Genomic DNA, 26,152 nt, shown 5'->3' on the forward strand with positions numbered 1-26,152 from the left:
TGGCCAGAGTGTACCTTGATATCAGTAAAGCTTGTGAAGAAAGTGGGGAAATGTGGGTTGAATGAGGGAACTGTTAGTTAGATTGGTAGCTGGTTGACTGACCGAACCCCTTTTGTTGCAGACAGGGTCATGTCCTGGCCAGTTGTGCTCAAAAGCATTGCCACAGAATCAGTAATCAATTCACCACTGCCCTAATTGTGTCCTCACACTTTCTCCCAAAGGAATTCTTGGAGCTGCTCCAGATCTTTTTTATTGTTTACTTGTTAATTCTTGAATTATTTGTTTACTTGTTTATTCTTTAATTTCTAGGGACATGAGTATCCCAGATTTCTAATTACACACACGTAAATAAAACAGCAATAACAGACACCTAGAATTACAAGCATGATTCAGACTTCTGGATTATTTAAAACTGTCTTCTTATTAGCTGCTCCCTGCTGTTCAGCTCAGGCCTCAGTAAAATAACATAGCATTTGGGGGAAAAGATGCAGCCCAGTAACCCACAACTCGAGGCCAAGATGGAGAAGATCTCCACAGCCACCATATATTTGCCCTTGGTGCTCAAGTAGGTTGGAACAAAGGAGAGCCACACACTGCAAAAGACCAGCATGCTGAAGGTGATGAATTTGGCTTCATTGAAACTGTCAGGCAACTTTCTAGCTAGGAAAGCCACCGTGAAGCTGACTATGGCCAGTAAGCCCATGAATCCCAGGACACAATAAAACATAAGAGTGGAACCTTCATTACATTCTAGCATTATTTCTTCAGTCATTGAGTGCATGTCAACGTCTGGGAATGGGGGAGAGGTTGCCAGCCATATGCTACAGATTGTGGCTTGCATAAGGGAGCAGGAAAGAACAATTGGGGTGCCCAGTGGCTTCCCTACCCACTTCCTCATTCGGGAGCCTGGCTTGGTGGCCATGAAAGCTAGAACCACAATGGCAGTTTTGGCCAATATGCAAGAAATTGCTACTGAGAAGATCAAGCCAAAAGCAGTTTGTCGAAGGAGGCAGGTGACTTCCTCAGGCTGGCCAATGAAGAGCAGAGCACAAAGGAAGGAGAGCAGGAGGAAAAGGAGGAGACTATAAGTGAGGTTGCGGTTGTTGGCTTTAACTATGGGAGTATCTCTGTGCTTTGTGAATATTTGAAGCACCAAAGCTGTGATGAAGGAAAAGAAGAGGGCAAATGTGGCCAAACTGATCCCCAACGGTTCTCTATAAGACAAGAATGTTTTGTCTTTGGGGAGGCAGCCATCCTGTTCATTGTTTGCATATTGATCTCCAGGGCATTCTGAACAGTCGTCCATGTCTGAAAAAGAAAAAGAAATAAACATCTTATTTTTAAAAAAGTTATTCTGTCCCCAATTGTCACAATGCATCTAAGAGATGCCAGAATGTATATTTGCTACTTCCATACTGTTTTCCAACTAGAGAAAGGAGCTTCTGATGCACAGGTAAAATTAAAGTGTGTGATGCATTCCTTACCCTCCTTGTTTGAGATCTTCCCTTCTGGACACGGAAGGCAATCATAGCAGCAGAATGGCTTTCCTTCCTTCTTGTTCTTTCTATAACCTACATGACAATTCTCATTACACAGAGAAGTGGGTTGTGCCTGTTCATAAATGAAAGAAGGAAATCGTTTGGAAGTTTGCATCTCACTGACCTATCTTCTAATAGTAAACATGACGGTTAAGCAATAGATCTTAAATCCAGCTCTAATTGTAGCATTGGAACTTTGGAGCTTCCTATAGGTTTCTTGTTTTATCTGAAGATGATCTTAAATTCAGCGCTAATGGTAGCATTGGAGCTTCTACCATTATTCCAGTACCTTTGCCTTTATGCAAACCATATTGGTATGTTTTTGAACTTCTTCAGAGATTGGCATGGTTTCTGTGAACATTCAGTTTATCATTTAACTCTGCAGCCAATGCAAAGGAATGTGTTTTGTATGTTTACCAGAATGCTGCAAACCAATGAGCAGCTTTCAATAATGAATTGACTGTGCCTGGAGTAATTGTGGGGTACAAATTAGGGCTGTGGAACAGATTTGGCCAAATCCCAGGTTGAATTGGGGTGATTCTGAAGGAAAGGCAGTGTGCTGGACCCGGGGGTAAGGTACCGTGGGCGTCAGCAAAGTCCACACGAAGAGGGGCGAGGTCCGAGGCGGAGAGCCGGGCGGGGTACAGGAACGCTGGAACAGGAGGCCGAGCAGGGAACAGGAACACCGGATGGTCAGGAACAGGAGGCCGAGCAGGGAACAGGTGCACCGGATGGTCAGGAACAGGAGGCCGAGCAGGGATCAGGAACACAGGAAGGTCCGAAGCCAACAACGACGTTGCTCCCACAACCTGGGGCCGGGCTGACTGGGCTTTTATCCTCTTCTAAGGCCAGGGGCGGTCCCGGCCCCCAGGAGCCCCGCCTCCTCTGACCTTAAGGCGAGCACTCCTCCTGGGAGCAACCAGTTCCCTTCGCCTCTCTGCCCTAAGCCTCTGCAGATCAGGAGAGGCCGAAGGGTTACTGGGCCCTGGAGGAGGCTCACCTGTAGCCACTGAGTCCTCAAGCCCCTCTGGGGCCAGAAGGGTTTCACCTGGGGCCAGCTCCTGGTGCTCTGCCACAGGTGCAGGCTCTTCAGCATCTAGGCCTTGCCCCAGTTCAGCCGGCCCTGGAGGCGGGAACTCCTGTGCAGGCTGGGATTCCTCTGGTTCGTCCTCTGAATCGGAATCCCAGGCCATCACAGGGAGGCAGCATCTGCAAAGAGCAGCACAGAGAGTTCCTTGCAACAGAGCTTTCAAATAGCCCCACACTGCACTTTTCCAAGCAGGGGGACACAAGCAGTCAAATTGAGGAGGACTGAGTCTGCTAGTGAGTAGAGGTTCCAATCCGGTTGGTTGCAGGGGTCTTCTTCACCAGTTGGTTCCAAGCCAGATTAATTTTTTCTACTTTTGGCCATATTGTCTAGATAATAAACCTAGAAATAAGATAGCTTTCCTTTTATCAGTGCTACAGCCTGATATTTCCTTCACAGATCGAGTCTGATTCTGATAATTGATGATTCAATGTGTTGCAATGAGGCAGTTTTTGGAAACTGTGCAAAAATATGGAGAAAACCTTGAATAAATTCTTACCTGGTTGAACCAGTTTGGCCACACAATAACATCATCATGAATGGTTAACCTCTTTTCTGGGGGAGCTTGTGGGTCCATTGTTCCAACTTTGACTCTCAGAAATGACTGATTTGGGAATGTGACCCAATTTATTATATCAAATCCAGCTACTAATTCCCCATTTTGGTCAAAGGAAACTTCTTCCCCAGCACTATTATTAAATGAAACTCTTCCCAGAAAGTGGTGGACCTAAGTTTGAAGAGGAAAAAAACAATTAATGAAGTTGCCAAAAATGATTAAATATTATTAATATTCGTACAAATAGAGTGCTTATCTTTAACATTTAAGAGCTATCGTTTGGAAGACTTCCGGGTTGGCGCCTCCAGCAATGGCTGAATTCCTCTGATCGGGAGGAATTTGCTTCATGGAATTTAGGGTCTGGCCGCGACGGCAAAGGCGGGGACCCACCAAAAATCACAGGCGGGAGAAGCCTGTGAACGTGGGATTTGGCTGGCACCTTTTGCGCCTCCCCTACTCGTGGGGAAACCCGGTTTCGGGGATCCGGAGCAACGTGGGGTGAGTGGCGCGGGGCTTCGAATTGACTGCTTCTTTCACGGAGTGAAGCTGCATAGCTGTTGTCGGAGAGCGCTGACTTTTTCCTGTGGACAATTTGATCTTAAAACAACTACCCGTGAGTAGAACGGAAAATTGGATTTTTAAACGTCTTAATTTGGCACTGAAACGGGGAAGTTTAAAACAGGAAGTCCGCCTTCCCCTTTTGTAAATAGACTGAAGCAAAGAGGCTGCAAGCTAAAGTCTTGGAAAGTCTTCTGTAAAGGATTAAACCTCCATCGGTTAAAATCATTAAACCCCCCCTTGGAAGCAGGAGAAGAGGGCGAAAATTTTGGATGGTGTAAACCTGCAGGAGAGAGAGTGAAGAAAGATAAATTACCACCGGAAATGGGCTGCTAGTAAGACTGACGTTTTGGGAAAGTTCATTGACTGTGAATAAAACGTATGTGGACAGATAGCAAATAAGAGAAATATATTGTTTCCATTGTTTCCTTCTGCACTTAAAAAGGAGTAAAAGTAACCGAAAATTGAAACTAATTTTGTTGCTTGAACTGTGTTTAAAAGGATTGATACAAATGATACAAAGTTTCCCTCTAGAGGGAGACTTTGAAACTGTTACAGGAGTGGAGCTGCAGAGATAAAAAACTGTGAGAACCAGGGATTGACCTTGGATTGGTAAGAATGTCGACAGAAGAAGCCTTAGTGATTGCATTATGCAAGATAAGTGCTTCATTGGAACAGCTTCATAAGAAGATGGATGTGATGACTATCAAAATTGACAATTTGGGACAAAAAGTGACTGATTTGGGACAAAAAGTGAACATCTATACAGAAACTATTCAGGAATTGTTTCAGGAATCTACTTTGACATGGCAAATTGTAGAGAAGGGAAGGGAGAAAGTTGTTGTTGAACCTAAAGTAATACAAGTGGAGAGAGTCCCAGTCTTACAGAGGCAATTTGATGAATATAAGTTGTTGCCTTCTATGACTAAATTTAGAGAAAATCAGATTTTGAGGATTGGAACCTTGCTTGGATTTGAGAAGGAAAGTTGGATAGATTCCCTCATGCAGGGATGTACTGGTCTTTGGGATTTGGACTTGGGCCAGGAGGAGATTGGAGTTGTGGGGACTTTCAGTTTTGGAGGGATTTTGAAACACGTCCTGAAACATCTTTTGGACTATAGTGCTAATTACGGAGATTTGGCTGACCTGTCGAGAAGGAATAAAAACATTGCTAGGTTGGAGCCTCCCCAAGATCTACTCCTCGGCATCAAAGGAAGGAAATTAAGAACAAGATCAACAGAAGACAAAGCAAAGTGCATGTATAAATCTGAAGAAGATCTGCAGAAGGGGCTTGGAAAAGAGTTAAGAGCCTCGGACAGAAGATCAACAGGTTGATGGACCATATGGAATAGACGGAAAGGACTGGCAGAATCCGAGACCAGGGAGAAGAGATGGTGGAAGAAGATTGGAAAAAGTTTAAAGTTTATTTATAAAAATATGGTAAAATTAATGAGTGTTAGAAAAATGTTGGAATGAAATTATATGGCTTTAGTAGAAATGTTATAAGGAGTTAAGTATAAATAAGTATTATGGTATTAATGGAAGATAAGGTTAAAATAAGTTAAGATAATTATATGACAGAAAATAGAGAAAGAGGGAAAGGAATTGCTGAAATAATTAATAGAAGTGGAATACAAAAAGGGAGGTGAGAGGAGGTCGATGAAACGAGGGAATGAAAGATAGGGCATTGAAATGGTATGATGTTTGTTTTTTAAAAAAATTATGTTTAGTTTAATGTGTTAATGTTGTGTTGTGCATTGTTTATATATTGTATTGTATTGTATTGTATTGTATTGTATTTCTTTTGTCTTTTTGTCTTTTTTCTTTTCTTCTTCTTTTCTTCTTTTTTTGTAAGGTTTAAAAATAATAAATATTATTTTTTAAAAAAAAAGATAAGTCTGTGGGTTGGGCTAGTCTGGTGTGAGAGAGTGAGATAATTTGTTAAGAGGAGTCAGTTAGATAGTTGAGATAATCAGAAGGTATAGGCTGGTAAAGAAACTAAAGTTAAGGTACTGACAGGAATATTATCTGAGAAACCATAAACTTGTTAATGTTTGTAAAATAAACTTGTTGGGGTTTTTTTTGTTCACTGTTAAAAAAAGAAGAGCTATAGTTTGTGGTCCATTTAAAAGTTGTACCTTAGTGTTTTTCTTTCTCTTTTTTTAATGAGTTTCTTCTTCAAAAATGGATGGAGCTAAAAAGGAAAAAGGAATTAATGAGCAGTGCTGCTTTCTAGAAAAAGATGTGCTGGAACTCACCACAAACACCTCCCTCGTTCCCTTGGAATAGCAATGGAGCCCCCCTGAGAGGGGAGAGAACTGAGCTCCCCTGAGTTCTGGCTGAAAAAAGCCCTGCTCATGAGCATATACAAAAGAGCAACATTGTGGAACACAAGTTTCATTTTAAATGTTTTGTGAAGAATACTTTTAATCGTAGCAATGTTTATTGTGGTGGTAAGATGTGGTTCTTTCAAGAATCACAGTTAGTCTTGGCCTAAATTTCATAGAACTTAGACCACAAATATTAGACAGGACGTTCCTTCAGATAGCAGGATAAGCTGTGTAGTTAAGCTGCTCATCACTTTCCAGGGATACATTGTACAAATAGTGGTAGCATTATATCGTGTACCTAGCCATCTATAGCCATATTTTGCTATTCCAAGGACAACTGAACCAACTTTAAAGTGATGGCAGAATTTCATCCATTATGTTATCCTAACCATTAGTGGATAGTCATTTCCTCCTCAAGAGGAAAGAGGAAAGCCACTACCCCAGCGTCATAGCGGAGTCCTGGCCACGTCACACCCGCCAACCAATCCAGTCAGCCGGGGAGGGGGGGCGTGACTTGCTGCATTGAAGTGGCCGCGTGGCTCGGGATCGCCTTCTTGGTTTCAGGCCTTCATTGTGGCCTTAATTCGCCCATTAATCTAAAACACTGGTGTCCATGTGTTTTATTATTCAACAACTGGGGGAGGGTTCAGGGCATTGACATGCAATGAGTTTCCCCTACTGAAACTCTATTCCAAGCACAACTGAACCCACTTTATGTGATGATAGCCTTTTAGTGATGGCAGCATTTCATCCATTATGTTATCCTAACCATTAGTGCATAGTCATTTCCTCCCCGATAGAAAAGAGGAATGGATTTCCCTTACTGACAGAGGTATTCAAGATAAATGCCCCCTTTGGCTGAGCTCCAGAGTTGATCACAGACATCTGTATTAACTGGAAGACAACATTACCTGCCATGGCTGTTGTTCTGTAAGTTTCCATCTTTCTCCTTCTGCCATTGCTCTGCAATTTAATTTGGTGGACTGCATGGTGTGCAATGCATGTGCCAAAATATAGATTGCATTGTAGATGCTGTAGCTGTGGGCTGTCATGCTCGTTTCAAAAACAGACCCAGGAAGGCTCTCAATATTCTCCTCCCCAGTGCAGAATTTGCCATTTTTCTTCTCTGAAGAAGGGTTGGAAAAACCACAATTAAATGCCTTTTCCCAGAAAACCCTGAGAAAACGATCTTCTTTTTCCAAGGTAGGCTTTCTCATCTGAATAAATTTCTGGAATCCTGGAAGATCCTTAGAGTGAACTGCAAAGGATAGAGCCCCATGGAGGAATGTGATGTCCCAACCTCTTTGAAAGGGAAATGAGGTGAAATCCATCTGGGCTATCATAATCCAGATTTTTCTATTTCCTTGTATTGGCACATCATTCATTTCTGCAAGCCTGGGTAGCGTTCTCATTCCCATAATTGTATGAATTTCACCATGTACAACCACAGCATTGGCAGTGCTTCCTACAATAATGTTCAATGTTTTTGAACCTTCTTCCACCATTTCATCAAACTCACCAGAAGAGGTAACCTTAGGGAAACTTTCTATAAAATCAAAGCAGATACCCTTCTGGGCAAACATGGGGAGAACATTTTGTACAACTCTCTCTCCAGTGTCATCATGGAGTTGAAAAAGCACACCAATCCACATCCAACGAAAATGCAGCAGTAACTGGAGGAGCCCCTCGTATTGCTGAGTACCATCTGGGAATATCCAGTGGGTGAAAAGGGTTTGAATGTCATTATTTGTCACTGGAGAAGAGCCATAGATGAGCTAAAGAGGGTCATTGTTAAAATCAAGGGAGGAAAGATGATAACAAATGATGATATCAAAACACCAGTTACAGATAGGTAGCCGTGTTGGTCTGCCATAGTCAAAACAAAACAAAATAAAAAAATTCCTTCCAGTAGCACCTTAAAGACCAACTAAGTTAGTTCTTCGTATGAGCTTTCGTGTGCATGCACACTTCTTCAGATACACTGAAACAGAAGTCACCAGACCCTTCTATATAGTGAGAAGGTGGGGAGGGGTATTACTCAGAAGGGTGGTGGGATTGGGTGATTGGCAGATAGCTGTGATGAGCCTGTTGACGACTCTTAACGACAGGTCATGGTTTACAAGCTATAAGGAACACCATTTCAGATAAAACCACAGTGGACTTTGCCACCAAACTCTGCCAATTTGTCCTTACCCACAACAACTTCAAATTCGGTGATAACCTGTTCCTTCAGATCAGCGGCACAGCAATGGGCACCCGCATGGTCCCACAGTATGCCAACATCTTCATGGCGGATTTAGAACGTTTCCTAAACTCCTACCCACTCAAACCTCTCTTGTACCTGCGATACACTGATGATATTTTTATCATCTGGACACATGGTCAACAGACCCTGGACACCTTCCACCAGAAATTCAATGATTTTCACCCCACCATCAACCTAACAATGAATCAATCTATGCAAGAAATACATTTTTTGGACACTACTATAAAAATACAGGATGGGCGCATAGACACCACCTTATACCGTAAACCAACTGACCGACAAACATATCTACATGCCTCTAGCTACCATCCCAAACATACCAAACAGTCCATTGTATATAGCCAGGCACTACGTTACAGCCACATCTGCTCCAATTCTACAGACAGAGACTCTCACCTAAGAGATCTACAGCAAACCTTTTTAGAACTAAAATACCCAGCAGATGAAGTTAGACAACAGATCAACAGAGCCAGACTGATACCCAGAGAGAACTTGCTGCAGACAGACACAAAAAAGAAAATAACAGAACACCTCTAGTCATCACATACAGCTCCCAAGTTAAAACAGTACAACGCATCATCAGAGATCTACAACCTCTCCTGGACAATGACAGTTCTCTTTCTCAAGCTCTGGGAGGAAGACCTTTCATTGCCTACAGACAGCCACCCAATCTTAAACAACTCCTAACCCACAATAATACTACAACCAGACTTAACACGGACACTGGCACCAGAGCCTGCAATAAACCCAGATGCCAACTTTGCTGCCACATACACCCGGACAACACCATTACTGGCCCCAACAACATCACACATACCATCTCGGGACTATTTAATTGCTCATCGTCTAACATTGTGTATGCCATCAAATGCCAACAGTGTCCTTCAGCTCTCTATATTGGACAAACAGGCCAAACCTTACACCAAAGAATAAACGGACATAAATCCGACATCAGGAACCACAAGACAGAGAAACCAGTAGGAGAACACTTCAATCTCCCAGGACATTCTATACAAGATTTCAAAGTAGCTGTTCTATTACAAAGGAATTTCAGAAATAGACTGGAAAGAGAAGCTGCTGAATTGCAACTTATCACCAAACTTAAAACCATGGAGAGACCTGGTCTGAACAAAGACATTGGATTCTTATCTCATTATACATGACAAAGCCATTTTTCACCTTCTCACCCCTTGCTTTTTCCTGTAAGACCTATTGCAGTCGTTAAGAGTCGTCAACAGGCTCATCACAGCTATCTGCCAATCACCCAATCCCACCACCCTTCTGAGTAATACCCCTCCCCACCTTCTCACTATATAGAAGGGTCTGGTGACTTCTGTTTCAGTGTATCTGAAGAAGTGTGCATGCACACGAAAGCTCATACCAAGAACTAACTTAGTTGGTCTTTAAGGTGCTACTGGAAGGATTTTTTTTGTTTTGTTTTGTTTTGATCAAAACACCAATTAGACTCAAAACCAGATTTCAATCTCTATTTAATTGGTATATATGAACAAGGGGGGATTCCGATTTTTGGTTATTTCTGTTAATTTAGAATTTGTGGTTTGGGGAAATACTTGGATATTAATGTCTTTACATCAAATAGAACAATTATGCAGTTATGTTTGTGGCTGAATTTGCTGCCCTTCATATCTAAAGGAGGATAAAGGAAAGAACAGGTAAATAAATGCTTGTTCACAGAAAACCATGATAAAGCTTTCTCATCTGAATAAATTCCTAATACTGATTCCTTGAGTTAACTGCAAAGGACAGAGAACTATGGAGGAAACCTATTTCCCACCACCTTTGCATGGGAAATGATATGAAATCCATCTGGACTGTTCTAATTCCAATCTTTTGATTTGGTTTGTATTGGTGCATCATCTGTTTCTGCAATATTGGACATCCTTATCATTACCTTAATATTGTGATTTCCATTATTCACACAACTCCTAGGGGCCGAGGAGGTTTCGTCCACACCAGTGTATTTTTTGAGGGGGCTGAGCCCCCTCAATATTCAAGGGGCATTCAGTTCCTCATGGCATCACACACATGACGTCAAGGTGTCATGTGACATCACGCGCATGAAGTCATGATGTCATGCTGCACTGCACATGGGCCCCCTCAATCCTCGTAAGAAGATGGCACCTCTGCAGGATCCCGTCTGCTTGGGTCTCCTTCCAGTCAGGAGGGGAGAGATCTTCTAGAAAGAGAAGACACCCAAACCCGTTAAGAGGGCTGGGTGATCCCCTGGGGCTGTTGTGCTATTTGGGGAACCTCAGGAGTGGGATTGATAGAAGGTGGGGAAACTGACCGAAATACTACCTCGTATAAGAACCAAAGTCTGAAACTGTAAAACTTATGCAATGTGGTTTAAGAAACTGAAGTAATGAAAAATGGAAATGAGCTGATTGTTTACCAATTGTAACATCAAACTGAAAATAAGGAACTGCCATTTTAAATAAGCTGTACGTTCACTACCTTGTTTTGAAGCCCGTAACATCCATTAAATTGAATATTAATAAGTTAACTGTTTCCTGAAAGAACTTTATCTCCTGATACATCTATTGTCTTACCAACTTTATTCTGCAAAATAAATATTTCTTATTTGTTCAACATCTGCCTGAAGTTGACCTTTACCTCACACACACTAGATAACCCATGGTGGTTATAGAGTTTTACAGAGGGGAATCTGCTTCAGAAGGATTCAAATATCATTTATTTCTGTTAATTTGGAATGTTAAAGTTATCTTGGGAAATATATAAGTGATTTTTCAGCAGGCATAGCAAACACACAGTTGTGTTACCTCAGGCAGCAGATGTTTCGTTACAGTCCTGCACAGGAGTAAAGTCTCCAATGAGGAATTCTTCCACCTGAGTTTTTAAGGAGGTGTGGAACTGAAGCAGAAATATTTTCCACAACCTGCATTTTTGGTTGATAAATACCAACCTATGCCCACTATTTGCCATTACCTTGATATTTCATTCCGCAAGATGGTGAATCACAAAAACATTCAATTACCAGCATGCAACCCAATGAGTCTTAGTCAGAGACAACTGTAAACGGCTTTCATTATGATCCATGTTCCATGCAGACCTCTTACTCTTGGCATCTTGTACATAGACAGGATCGTTGACATGTGGAGACATAAATCAGAGTTTGGCCCCCCAATGACCACCTTTGGAGTCTCCTGAACATCACACTTGTAGTTGGGGAGGAGTCTTTCTTGGCTAGAGAGAAGGTCCATGGAGGCTTGGTAGGTCCAGCTTGGACTGAAATGGCTGTTATAGATGTGGAAACCCAAAGACATATTGGGCAAGATTTGGGGATCTTCATTTATCTCCTTTACAGCAAATGCCAAAGCCAGGATATGCTGGTAGAGTTGTGTCACTGGCCTGTATGGAGAGCGACATAGTGCGTAACAGTTCACCTTTACTAAAATGTGTGGATATATTGAAACACAAACCTGGATGTTTTGCTTCCTTGAACATCTAACTCCTAGCATGGCTTTCAGTCCTGCTAAATGCAATCATCCATGCCCAGATACATGCACATGACGCCACATCTCACATGGAGGTGCCTCCACCCCACTTCACCCACCTCACCAATGCCTGGCCTCCTGGGGCTACACAGTGGTGGTGTCTTCTGGTGATAAACTCTGTGAGCTCACAAGATCTTAGGAGATCTCACTAGGCACCACTGTGGCAGCCATGGCAGCTGTACAATGGCAGCAGCAGGAATTCCCTGGCCCAAGGCAGCTGTTTCTATTTACCTCATGGCTGGTCTGGCCCTGATTGCTACTAGTTCTGTTCTATGGAGGAGGGGGAGGAGAAAAGTCTGGTTAATGGATGGTTAAAGTCTTACTAGATGGTCCTGGTTGCGGGCAGAGTCTCAATCAGGTTCCCCCACACACCCTTGCGTGGGTGGAGCTATTGCACACATGCCGGGGTGGCACCACAATTGCCCAGGGCTATTGCCCAATCATCTCAAAGGGTGATAGTGGGGGAAATCATAAAAGTGGCAGCGTGAGCTGTGCCAGGCTCCTGCCTCGTGCTGCCCACCCGCCCTCCCTTTAATTTAGATCGTTTGGCCTTGCTTTGAACTTTGGTTGGTTGCCCGGCTTGAGTCAGGAGCCAGGTAGGAATTTTTCCATTTGGCAAATTGGCACGGGCCACTTGGTCTTTGCCCACCTCTTAGCAATCATCACAACTTTGTAAGCTTTGGTGGTTAGGCATTGGCTTATGGAGAATGGGGGAGGGGAGGTTGGCCATCGCCTGCCCCTCCAGTGTCAAGGGTATTCCGTTAAAGGAATCCGGGGCCTGGTTCCTGTCCGAAGTCTGCTTGAAGGGTGAGGGCCATGCCAGGCCGCTGGGAACACCAGGGGAGATGCAGGCCGGTTCCCCTGAAGGAATTTCCCTTTGGGTGGTTTACCCTTACAGACTTCCTGCAAAGGGGGCAGGAGTCAGATATAGTCTTGCCAATGCCTAAGCCAATACTGCTCTCATTCCTATAATCAATAAAGTTGTGGCCAAATTTTTGCCCAAAAACCTTAAACAAAATATTCGTGTCCGTGTGAATTTATTTATCTTAATGGGGTGTCTGCTTGAGGGTCTAGCCACACAACCAAAAACTTATAATAAGAATCACCTCAAATCTGAATGAATTACCACTTGGCTTTGATTGAAGTCAAATATTAAATAAGAAATCCTTCGCTCACCATGGTAAATGAGCGGAAAGCCTTAACAAAGTGAATGGGGATGTTACTTTTTATGCTGCCTTGCAAACTTTTTAAAACAACTGAACACTGGTATAAGCCTACCATATAAGAAGAAACATGTTATCACACACTGCAGAAGTCACTTGCTAACTCCCCCTACTCATCAAAGGACACTAAGTCACCAGCACTGTTGTTGAAGGAGATACTCCTCAAGAACGAGTGCAGCTAGGCAGAAGAAAACAAAGGGAAAGTTTAAAAACGCAGAGCTTTTATGGATTTTAGAAACAAGAAGCTTCTGACTAAAAATTTTCTTTAATCAGCTCCACAGATTTTCTGTTGGATTCAGGTCAGGACTATTCAACACAGTTTGTGGCATTATATTCTGCATTAGATTAACTTTCTAATGATCTACTTTTGAAGTTCATTCTAATGGTATACTGTTCTTATAAGCCGTCAAACCTTAGAAATACACTTTTTCCTAAAGTTTGCCACAATTTTGACCACTAGTGTAATGAGCATCACCGTCATCATATGTCAAATGCAGAAACATATTCATTACAGATATACAATATGATTTTTAAGCACACACAGACGTGCACACAGACACACACACACACACACACACACACACAAACTTCCTTACAGAATATCATCGAAGAGTTCAGTTGTAGGAGGTTCATTGAAGGCTATGCTTGAAGTTATATAGATTTGAGACATAATACCAGCAATAACAACATCTCCAGACTGGAAATATTTGTGAAGAATAGGAAGAGGGTCACTGATGGAACACAGAGCAACAGCAGCCTTGCACTCATCTGGAGGAAGCAGCACTGACGCCAACATCATGGAAAGTACCATCCTGCACAGAGTATTGTAGGAGCAAGAGGAAACTTGCACACAGTCTGAGGCAGCAGCACAAATACCAAGATTGCAAATATTACCATGTTGCAGGGATTTTTTTAGGCGATAATTCATCTCTTTGCACATTGTCATCTGAGTGATACTGAGCAGCAAAGTCTCACCGGGATGGTTACGAAAGCCAGATTTTTGCAGAGAAAAGAATCAGTGATCAGTCTGACAGAGCCCTTGGTGTAAGGCCAAGCTCTGAACACCACAGGAGATATTAATAGTATCTTCAAGTCTTGATTCGTAGTTTTCATGCAGCTACTGGAACACCCCAGAGAGTCAAAGAAATGATTGTGATTACATTGATAATTACAGGAGACTTAATCAGCCTCTCAGTGATTTGGGGGTGGGAAGCATGTTTCAGCAAAAAGAGAGAGAAAGGGTTACCCAGAAAACTACTTAAGATGAAAATATAGAATAAAAAAATAACTGCTTTGCCGTTAATTGTTCAAAGAGGTAGAACAAACTTTTGTCATGGTCTGGGTTACGGGCAGTCAGAGTTCTGACTTGGTATGTCAGGACTGGGGTTGAGGTCGGGAAGCAGGAATCAGCAGTCCAGGGTCAGCAGTCCAGGGGTCAGGAAGCCAAGAGTCCAAGGGTCAGGAAACCAGGAGTCAGGAAGCACAGCTAGGTGGGTAGTGTGTTGCTGTAGCAAAGAGCCAGAGGGAACTGCTGGTCTTATATACCCCTCCTACCCTTTGCCACCAGGTGCTACGAGTCTTCCGTCAAGAATCACCTGTGCCCTTCCAGGCGAAACTCAGGAAGGCCCCAATCCTGCGAGGCCCTACCAGTCACAGGGCCTGGCTCCTGCATGCACTTCTGGCAACTTTGCACAACCTTTAAATCAAGTCCATTATCCATTTTCATCAACCCAAATTCTTATTACATTAACTAACACCGTATGGACAAACCATAATTTTTAGCTGAGAACCAGTGTGATGTAATGGTTAGAGTGTTGGACATGGGAGACCAGGGATCAAATCCCCACTCAGGCAAGAAGCTCACTGGGTGACCTTGGACAGGTCACAGACTCTTGGCCTAACCTACCTCACAAGGTTGTTGTGAAGATGAAATTGGGAGAAGGAAAACCATAGTATATAAATGCTATATAAATGTAATAAATAGATAAATATGCAATAATGCAATCTGTGAATTCAGTGATTTAGAATCTTTGTCTATGAGCTTTAGAATGCTTGAAACACTACCATAGCAATCAATTTTGAACAAGTTATGTCCAAAGGGGAAATGCTATAGCATTCTTTGTATCATGACTATTCTTAATTCTACAGTTTTAAAGATTGTAGGCTGTGGTTTTTTAACTAAATCAACCTCCACCAACTTTTGAGGCCTAAAGCCAGGCATAGGCAAACTCAGCCCTCCAGATGTTTTGGGACTACAACTCCCATCATCCCTAGCTAACAGGACCAGTGGCCAGGGATGATGGGAGTTGTAGTCCCAAAACATCTGGAGGGCCGAGTTTGCCTATGCCTGCCTAAAGCTTTATTGTAAACAACATGGTTGATCTTGTGATCTTATGGGGCACTTGATCTGAGAGGTGACCTGGATCCTCATCTCCCACATCCCCCATGGGCCATAGGTGACATGGGGCTGGGGCAGCATACCTCTCCATCATCTGAGATCACAGGGACATCAGAGAACCCATTTTCCTCACATGAATGATCAGCTGCTCATTGGGCCTGAAACTCAGCAGACATGGTGCTCTGCAAGCTCCTGCTATCAGCTGATCTTTGGGGCCTCACAGTGCTGCATATGGAGCTATGCAAGGCCCCCCAACTCAGCTGATCTTACATATAGAGCTATGCAAGGCCCCCCAAGAGCTGGTTGTTGGGGTTTCCATAGTTTCATGAACACAGCTTTGCAAGCCTGAACTATCAGAACATCATCAGCACTTGTAAGCACTTTGCGCAGGGATTTGTAGGTTCTCCTGACAGCTGAAATGTTCTTCAGTCCAGCCACTCTGTATCTGCCCTACATGGAGAAGATAAACTCAGAGAATCTGGGTCTCATTTGTAGGTAGATGAGGACCAGCGGGTAACAAATATCATTCAATTGTTTTGAAGCCCCACTTGGAAAAGTGACAACTTCACATTGTGAAGCCAGATGGATGTGTACAGACATGTGTATCCACAGGTGGGTGATGGAGGAAAGCATTAAACATGCAACCTCTTAATTGTCCATAATGTTCTTAATTGTCCATAATGTGCAAAGGCATAATGTTCTGCCATGTTATACAGGCTTTTGCAGCTACATTCTGAGATCAGCAGCCTTTCTTGATTACATATAAATAAATACAATATAGCATTTACCTAAATATATAAAGAATAGCCTCAGCAGAAGTTACATGTTTCACACCTATGATGTGTCCCCATGATGGGATACACCTTTAGCACCTTACGAATGGAAGATCAGTGTATTGACAGGATAACAAATTGACAGAACAACTTTATGGGGTTAAAAACTGGTCTCAGCTTTATTGATTACAGATGTAGGTTTGAGGCTTTTTCTGGGAATGAAAAAGATGAAAAGGATGAGTGTTGAGAAATACAAGGAATTACTTTTTCTGCTTTTAATTCAATAAATGCCAGCAAACCATGCAAAAATTAAAACCATCAAAACAAGTTGTTTCCTATTTGCTCCTCAGAATTAAGTGGTCTTTGCTGTTCAAGTCAGGCCTCAGAAGAATTATGTACAATTTGGGGGAAAAGATACAACCCAGCAAACCTGCGCTGGAGGCCAAGATGCAAAAGACCTCCACAGCCACCATCTGCTTTCCTTTGGTGCTCAGATAAGAGGGAACAAAGGACAGCCAAACGCTGCAGAACACCAACATGCTGAAGGTGATGAACTTGGCTTCGTTGAAACTGTCCGGCAACCTCTTGGCCAGGAAAGCCATAGTGAAGCTGACCATGGCCAGGAATCCCAGATAACCCAGGACAGAATAAAACATCGCGACAGAACCTTCGTTGCATTCCACAATGATTTCCTCCAGCAGAGAGTTCATGTCCACATCTGGGAATGGAGGAGCCGTACAGAGCCAAGCAGCACAAATGCTGGTTTGAACGGAGCAGCAAGCAAGAAGCACAGAGTTTGTGAGAGATTTCCCCACCCATTTCCTCATCCTGGATCCTGGTTTGGTGGCCATGAAAGCCAGAACCACCGTGATGGTTTTGGCCAAGACACAAGACACAGCAATGGAGAAGATGATGCCAAAAGCAGCTTGTCGTAAAGAGCAGCTGACTGGGTGAGGCTGGCCAATGAACAGCAAGGAGCAGAGGAAGCAGAGCAAGAGGGAAGTGAGCAGAGTGTAGGTGAGGTCCCGGTTGTTGGCTTTGACAATGGGAGTGTCCCCATTCCTAGAGAAGACGCCAAGTATCAAGGCTGTGACCAGAGAAAAGACCAGGGCTAAGGAAGCTAAGACGAACCCTAAAGGTTCTGCGTAGGAAAGAAAATGTTGGCGTTTGGGGATGCATTGATCTCTGTCCTTGTTTGGAAATTGGTCATCTTGGCAGTGGAAACAATAATCCATATCTGAAACAATGAGTGATATATGAGTTCCGACAAATGTTGCATTAATAAGTTGGAAAAATTATCAGAGGTAAGTGGATATTAACAACAATTTGTACAATCTCCTGCCATTATGCATAATCCACAATAGGCTGTACGTTTTCATAGGCATAGGCTCTACGTTTTCATAGTGCATGGCTTGTTCATCTACTATGTCCTTCATCTGGAATTAGTGATCAGAAATATTGGCTTTGGTTGTACCCTTAGCTAGAGTTGGTCACAATTCTTTGTGGTACAATGTGCAAAATAGTAATACCAGATTCCCTGGGGGAAGTTGAAATAGGTATTAGGAAGCATTCTACAAAATAGCAGATGATGTCTCTTACCCGTTTGATTTGAAATCATCCCATGTGGACACGAAGCACAATCATAGCAACAAAATGGCAACCCCTCCTTCTTTTTCCTGCTGTAGCCTGGCTGGCAGCGATCATTACACAAGGCAAGGGGCAGCACCTAGCCATAAAAAGAGGAGAAAATGTAGCTCTCTTGTGCCTTGTAAGCAACACAGTTTTAACCAGAAAAGGGATCAACTGACTGATTAACATTATTCCAGAAAGGTGTGTTGTATGTGTAAATAAACTGGGAGTGAATGAGAAGGGATATTGAATTTTTAATCTGCATAAAGATGGAGGAGTGAGCAGGGGCGCCGACTTATAAAAAACATTGGGGGGGGGCATACCGGGGTCCTGCCCCGGGAAGTTTTCTAAATTTTAGATGAAAATTAGTGAGTTTTAAAGTTTTTAAAAAGTATTTTAGAGTCATATGATCAACATTAGAACCCCGAAAACTCGACTCTCTATAACTCCACACTCCGGGAAACTCGACAAGCCTGAAACACTTTTTGGCTTTGAAAAAAGAAACAAAACATAAACACGCATTTAATTTACAGTAACAATTATGCTTATAGACTATTACAGAGCAGTGAATATATAGCTCTGAAAAGACTGAAATGATATTTAAATAAATCCTAAACTATTATTAAAAAAATAAAACATAAAATATTGCTGTCGCACAGTAATAGCACTTTGATTAATAAGTGAAATAGCTAATTTAAGCTTACTTTGAATAAGGCTGAGGGTTCATTAAATAAAAATAATATCTCAAAGTTAATGCTTTAATACAGTTAATAAAGTTAATACAGTATGCCTAATACTGTATGTAAATACTGTAATACTGTATGTAAATAACGGGCTTTAATTGGGTCTTACACCCTAAAAATATTTAAGTATTTGAAAATAACTAATACAGTACTATAGTAATATAGAAATACAGTACTAAACTAGTACTAATATTTCGAAACTGAAAAATTAACGTTCTGTATGTATTTAATTCTCTATTTTATAAAGATTTTTAATATCTGACAGTGAGTTTGGAGTAGCCCAATGCAAAAATCCTGAGGATCCATGTGGATCCGTGCTTTGTAACCACGTTTTTGCACCACTGTGACCCTAGGCAACAGTGGGTGCGTGATTTTTTTGGTGCAAGATGTAGCCATGGACGTGCTATGTGATCTGATGGTGAATTTGGGGTGACCCAATGCAAAAATCCTGATGATCCATGTGGATCCGTGCTTTGTAACCACGTTTTTGCACCATTGTGGCCCCAGGCCACAGTGGGTGCGTGATTTATTTGGTGCAGGCTGTAGCCATGGACATGCTATGTTATCTGATGGTGAATTTGGGGTGACCCAGTGCAAAGATCCTGTGGATCCATGCTTTGTAACCACGTTTTTGCACCATTGCAGCCCCAGGCAACAGTGGGTGCGTGATTTTTTTGGTACAGACTGTAGCCATGGACATGTAATGTGATCTGATGGTGAATTTGGAGTGACCCAATGCAAAAATCCTGAGGATCCATGTGGATCCGTGCTTTGTCACCACGTTTTAAATGGGGAGGGAAGGAAAAACACAGAAGGGACAAGAAGCACAAGAGGGGTGTGCGGAGAAGCAGCTGGCTAAGAATGCAGGGGAGGAGTTTAACGGGGTGGGGGGGAGGAAAGGAAGGCAAAAGCCCCCCCCCCCAAGCCAGCCCTCTCTCTCTCTCTCCCACCTGCATCCCTAGAGCACGGAGAGGAGGAGGTGGTGGGCTGGAGCCTGCACGCAGTGTGACTAGGAAAGAATTAGAAGGAAGGACTCGATCCTTTCCTTAACCCTCTGCTTGCCAGGAGGGCAGGGGATTCCCTGCTCTTTGTTGAGTTTGAGCAAACACAGCAACAGAAGCGGTGGGCAGTAAGACCCTGAGGCAGAATGCAGGAAAGCAGCAGCTTCTGCCCGATCTGATTTTTGCCTGATTTTTGCCTATTTTTGCCCCTGCGCTCCGGCGAGTCAGCTCCAGGGACCACACATTCGCTCAATAACACGCACAGACATTTCCCCTTACTTTTTAGGAGAAAAAATCTGCGTGTTATAGAGTGAAATTTACGGTAATAATTTTTGAGGGGGCTCGGGCCCCCTCAGGCCCCATGGAGTCGGCGCCTATGGGAGTGAGAGAACACAGGTGAAGGCAACAGGGAGTTGACACAGAAGGTAAAATAGGAAGCACATATATTAGACTCAGAGAAGCACCACGAGAAAATAAATCTTCTTTCAAACCAAATGGGTAATTTAGCTTCCCCTTGTCTTCTGAGCTGTAAATCTCACTTGGTTCAATATGATTTACTCCTCCCTTCATGTGCAAAGCATCAAAATGTTATATTGAAATCCTATATAGCAGGAATGTGGAACCTTTGGTCCAGCAGGTGGTATTGGACTGCAACTCTCATTAGTCTGAAAACCAGCCTGGCCAGTTATCAGGGAGGATGGGAGTTGGGAGCCAACAATATTCCATATGCAATATAGTGGAATATATTACATTATCTACTTTTAAACCAGAACACTAAAGTAGATCGACTTTTCACCTCATATATGATGGTAAAATAATGTGCTGTACATGGATTATTCATCAACAATTTGCTTATTAATGATAAAGAATGTCTGCATTAACCTTATATTTTGTGTTCATAATAACAATACCTCATTTAAAAAACAACAACAATGGTCCCACCTGATTAAAAGCTCTGTGCCATGTGATGGCTTCCTCATCCATGCTGAAGTCTACATTTTGTGAATCTTGTGGAACTATCTTTCCTACTTTCACTCGGGAGAAGGTTTGGTTTGGAAAAGTAACCCAGTTAATAATATCAAATCCACCTGCTAACTCCCCATTCTCATCAAAAGACACTAAGTCACCAGCACTGTTGTTAAAGGAGATACTCCTCAAGAACGAGTGCAGCTAGACAGAAGAAAACAAAGGCAAAGTTTTTAAAAAGGAGAGCTTTTATGGAAAGAAGAAGTATCCATCAATATATTTCATACAATGGAAAGTAGTCAAAAACTGTGCAGTCTACAACATTTGGAGCACCTAAGTATTTCTAGCAAGTATAGCTGGCCTTCCACTTGCGTGAGGATTGGGGTCCGTGTGCAAAGGCAAAATGGTGCCATGTCAGGAAGCCCTGGAACTGTCCCTCCTGCAAGGTGGGTGTGCAGGGAGAAGGGGGCAAAGGAATGGAGAGAAGTTCTTGGTGGGTTTTCTCTGCTCTAAATGTTTTGTTTGCTTGTTTATTTACTTTTCCCTATCCAAGAGATGCTTCCACACGTCTTGACAGCCCATGTTCCTAGAGAGGCAGGGAAAGGGTACAGAGTGCCATAACTCCTTCAACTGTTCCTGCAAATGGAAGGGAAGTTCCGGTCCTATCTTGATTGTGGCTCCTTCAGCTTGAAGGAAAGGGAAAACAGTTAAGCATTGAAAAGAATGTGGGAATAGTTGTAGAGGAAAGGTAAAAGCCTTAAGCAGTTGTGTATGTATATATATGTTTGTGTGTATTCATTCTATGGACTGTGTATCATCGCTCATTAGATTAGCCCCCAGCAAAGGTTTGTTCTGAATAGGAAATCTCAACCACATTTGAAAATAGCCCTATACGTTCCTCTTTAGTGCAGAAACAAATGCAGGTTCTAGAAAAAAGTTGGTGTCGGTGGACAGAATGAGTGGGTAGTCATGGGTAGAAACAAACCTTAGTATTTTCAAACATATTCTTAATTCTTGATAATTCCCCCTTCTCTTGCTCAACTTTGCAAAGGTTAATTCTGAATAGGAAATCTCACCTGCCAAGGTTGCAGTTTTGGAGGATCGAGCCCACCTCTGTCTGCCATCATTCTGCGTTTTGACCTGGATGAGTGCATCTGATGTAAAGAATGTGCAATAGCATAAACCGCATTATAGATACTGTAACTTTGGCCAGTCATGGTCATCTCAAAAATATGCCCAGGAAGGCTCTCCAGACTCTCATGTCCAGTGCAGGTCTTTCTGTTTTCCTTGTGCCCATTGGAAGCAGACAATAAACAGTTGAATGCCTGTTGCCAAAAAGCCTGGAGGAACCCATCTCCATTTGGAGAGTTGGGGTTCAGGGTCTGAAGGAAGTCTTTAAATCCCTGGACTTCCTCTGTGTGAATTGCAAAAGACAAGGCACCATCAAAGACTTGTATGTCATAATACCTTTGTGTTGTTTCTGAAGTGAAAGCCCACTGGGCTGTCAAAACCCACACGGTGCCTATAGAATTCTCTTCAATATCTTCAGCTAATGAAAAAAAATATTGCATCCATTTCACAACTGCAATGGTCTGAGGTTCTGCAAACATAACCAATATGTTGACTTCTGAGGCCATCAGGAAAGAGGACTTGGCCCGAAGGAGTTCCAGGGAACTGAAATTATCTAGACCCTGAGATATGGCTGGTAGTTTTTCACTGAAAGCTGAGCATACTCCATGCTGGGAGAGCATTGGCACTAAGCTTTGCATAAAGGTCTCTCCATTTTCATCATCGGATGCCACAATTCCTACCCATGTCCATTGGAAATGTAGAAGTAGCATGACAATCCCTGCATATTGATATTTCTCATTGGGCACCGTTCGGTAGAATGTCTGGGGCTGCAACTCCGGGCTTCTCACTGGAGCTAATACGCAGTAAGCAATCTGGAGGAAGAAATCAATCCAACAAGAATTGGAGAGTTAGAGCAAACGGTTATTGTTCATCCCAAGTATCTGCTTGAAGAAAAAACCCATGAGAATTTCTCAACTCCATTTATGGATGCATGTTGATTTCACAAGAACATTACGCATATCTCCAGCAGTTGTTGGTGCAGAGGAGGAGCAGGGTTTCTCTGACCTCTTGCAGCTGATCTTGTGCAGCTTCCTGGGAGCAGGAGGAAGACTCCTGCTGCTGCATCTGCCCAGTTCCAACCTCCCTGCTGCTTCCCAGTGACACATGGGAGACAGAGTCAGGCAAGCACCAAAGCCCCTCCACTCCCACCACTACTGCATATCTCTCCCAGGTGCTTTTGTATCAGTTTTTTTTTATTTCACTATATCATAAAAATAAAGCAAAGCAAAAGACAGTATTGAGAACCCAGGAGATAATTATTGAATCAGAAGCAGAAAAGCTTCACAGCCCCCACACTTACTATACCTGTGGAATCTTGTAGATGCCTAAGACAGTAGCCATGTAGAGAGAGATGTCAGAGTCAAGTCCCCCAATGAAAGCCATCTTATTTTTCTTCTTCTCACATTTGAAGTTGGGGACAATCCTTTCTGTGATGGACAGAAGTTTCAGGGTGTTCTGATAAGTCAACCTTGCATTTAAGTAGCTATCAGTGACGTGGAACCCAAAGGTCATATTCAGGAGGATATTAGCTTTCTCGTTTATTTCTTTCACAGCAAACACCAGGGAGAGGGTATTCTGGTAGTACTTCAGTGTGTCACTAATAAAAGAGTTATACTGTGTGTCAGAGGTATTCTCATCCTCTCCCTCTTAAGCACATAGGTAACTTTCTGGCGCTCTCTGGCAAATTCCAAAAGATTAAATAAAACAAATAAGCTAACAAACAAACTATATATCCATTTTATGTGTCAACAGTTGATAGTTGACCCCATGGACAATATTCAGTCAGCTTTAAGAATATTGCATCTAAAAAGCATTTAATTTTGTGCAGAGCATTCATATCCTGAAACACACATATGTAAATTAATCTGTTATTTGCAGCTGTACCACTTACTGGAAGAGAAGTTCCCAAGTCAGAAATTCTGAATGGTGCCTCTCAGATAGTAAGTGTTTGGTGTAGGTGGGGAGTAGGGACCAGAGCATATCAGATGGAATAGGATTTATTCTTTCACAGTAACTGAGTCAACATCCTTCCCTCCTTCAAAGAAATTTGTGGCTGTACAAAAAATACTGTAGCCAATGTTAGTCATACTTAGAGAAGGCCCATTAGGATTAATCGATCAGACTAAATTAGTTTTATTAATACTCTGCATATAACTCAGTTTTGATACCCAATATGGTTTACATTGTATAGCAGAGAATATAATCCAGATTCTATGTTATTTATATGTCACATTCATCTGTGACTGTCAGATTAAAAGAGAGTGATTGTGAATATGAAAATCACGCTTTGCTGCAAAGGAAAACCAGATGTTAATGGTGTGAAAGGAAACACAGAGGGAGGTTGAGGATGAAGTTGGGAGAAAGTGGTGAGAGCCATGGGATCAGATGATGAGAAAGAAGAACAGGCAGAAGATAGAAACCCCAAGAAGCAGAATAAAGCAACAAAGAAGAAGATGACCAGATCACAATGTAAAAAGAAGAAAATATATGTTTAACATCCCTCCTTGATAAAAGTCACATAGAAACATGGTATGAGCATGCCATCATATGTTTGGTTTAATTATAGCTAACATGAGCTCACCAAGGGTACGCTATGAAGGATAGAGTTTTTTCCTTACAGAAGTTCATCTATAAGCTTTGTGTTTGGGTGCTCATGGAAATCCATTTCTTCAAATAAAAAGCCAAAATAGGTAACAATTCCTCCAATAATTAGGTCCCCTCTCTGATAATTCTGGTGTGGAAGCTGGAAAGGCTCCATCATGGTGCATCTAGCAGAGTGTTCCTTGCTCTCAGCTGGAGGCAACTGTAGCCACAGGAAGAGAAGAATCTGCAGCAGAAATGTTCCAACCATCTTGGGGCCAACAGGGATGCTGAAAGTCATATTTGTATCTCATCCTCCATAAACTGCATTACAATAACTTTCATTGAACAACTCTGGATTATTTTGATAAAGGGAAAATGCCAATGATCTGATTCATGAAAACCTGCATCTTCAAAATTTCTCATGTGGGCTCTGAATGACACAGGATTTATTTTATATGCACTTTCACACTCTGATATTGATTATGTTCATGGCCTGATAAAATGTACATGGGGTTTGGCAAGATGGGTGATGAAACACAGCAATTTGAGATAATTACCAGTTTGAAAGTTATTGCCTTGGAGCATTGAGCTCTGTGACTTATAGTAAGATCAAAATAATTATGCATATTTATTATTGAGTAGTGCTCTTGTAATTTCGAGTGCCCCAGGCAAGCAAGCAGTCCAGCTGCAAACTGTTGATCTGAAGGGAACTTCCTATTTTCCCCAACACTCTTCCTCAATCACATTTCCTCTAGCTGTACATGTGTCACCAATGAAGACATGATTTTCAGCATTTTAGACCCCAAAGATGCTACCTTGTACACCCATTAAGGGGAGGGAGGAAATAGTTAAAATAATACAGATTCCAGTTGCAGGCGCAATACAGAGTGTTACATTTCCTTACAAAAGCCAGAAATGGTTAGTGTTGTGCTGTGGCCAGAGTGTACCTTGATATCAGTAAAGCTTGTGAAGAAAGTGGGGAAATGTGGGTTGAATGAGGGAACTGTTAGTTAGATTGGTAGCTGGTTGACTGACCGAACCCCTTTTGTTGCAGACAGGGTCATGTCCTGGCCAGTTGTGCTCAAAAGCATTGCCACAGAATCAGTAATCAATTCACCACTGCCCTAATTGTGTCCTCACACTTTCTCCCAAAGGAATTCTTGGAGCTGCTCCAGATCTTTTTTATTGTTTACTTGTTAATTCTTGAATTATTTGTTTACTTGTTTATTCTTTAATTTCTAGGGACATGAGTATCCCAGATTTCTAATTACACACACGTAAATAAAACAGCAATAACAGACACCTAGAATTACAAGCATGATTCAGACTTCTGGATTATTTAAAACTGTCTTCTTATTAGCTGCTCCCTGCTGTTCAGCTCAGGCCTCAGTAAAATAACATAGCATTTGGGGGAAAAGATGCAGCCCAGTAACCCACAACTCGAGGCCAAGATGGAGAAGATCTCCACAGCCACCATATATTTGCCCTTGGTGCTCAAGTAGGTTGGAACAAAGGAGAGCCACACACTGCAAAAGACCAGCATGCTGAAGGTGATGAATTTGGCTTCATTGAAACTGTCAGGCAACTTTCTAGCTAGGAAAGCCACCGTGAAGCTGACTATGGCCAGTAAGCCCATGAATCCCAGGACACAATAAAACATAAGAGTGGAACCTTCATTACATTCTAGCATTATTTCTTCAGTCATTGAGTGCATGTCAACGTCTGGGAATGGGGGAGAGGTTGCCAGCCATATGCTACAGATTGTGGCTTGCATAAGGGAGCAGGAAAGAACAATTGGGGTGCCCAGTGGCTTCCCTACCCACTTCCTCATTCG

At 42.4% G+C, this 26,152-nt stretch overlaps 1 protein-coding gene and 1 long non-coding RNA gene across 4 annotated transcripts in view; one reads left to right on the forward strand and one right to left on the reverse strand.

The window, feature by feature from the left end:
• LOC310834283 overlaps window positions 1–26,152 on the forward strand; it is a 285,003-nt gene that overhangs the window by 213,081 nt on the left and 45,770 nt on the right. The gene's annotated exons all lie outside the window — the stretch shown is intronic.
• On the reverse strand, window positions 407–3,955 carry LOC310834441 (vomeronasal type-2 receptor 26-like; the record flags this gene model as incomplete). The annotated part of the gene is made up of 4 exons (XM_083717928.1): window positions 407–1,308; window positions 1,485–1,611; window positions 3,125–3,352; window positions 3,950–3,955. The coding sequence occupies 4 exons, from the start codon at window positions 3,953–3,955 to the stop codon at window positions 407–409; spliced, it is 1,263 nt and encodes a 420-aa protein (XP_083574054.1).

The sequence above is a fragment of the Podarcis gaigeae genome (genome assembly GCF_964106915.1).
Source record: "Podarcis gaigeae genome assembly, chromosome: 16".
Lineage (NCBI taxonomy): Eukaryota > Metazoa > Chordata > Lepidosauria > Squamata > Lacertidae > Podarcis > Podarcis gaigeae.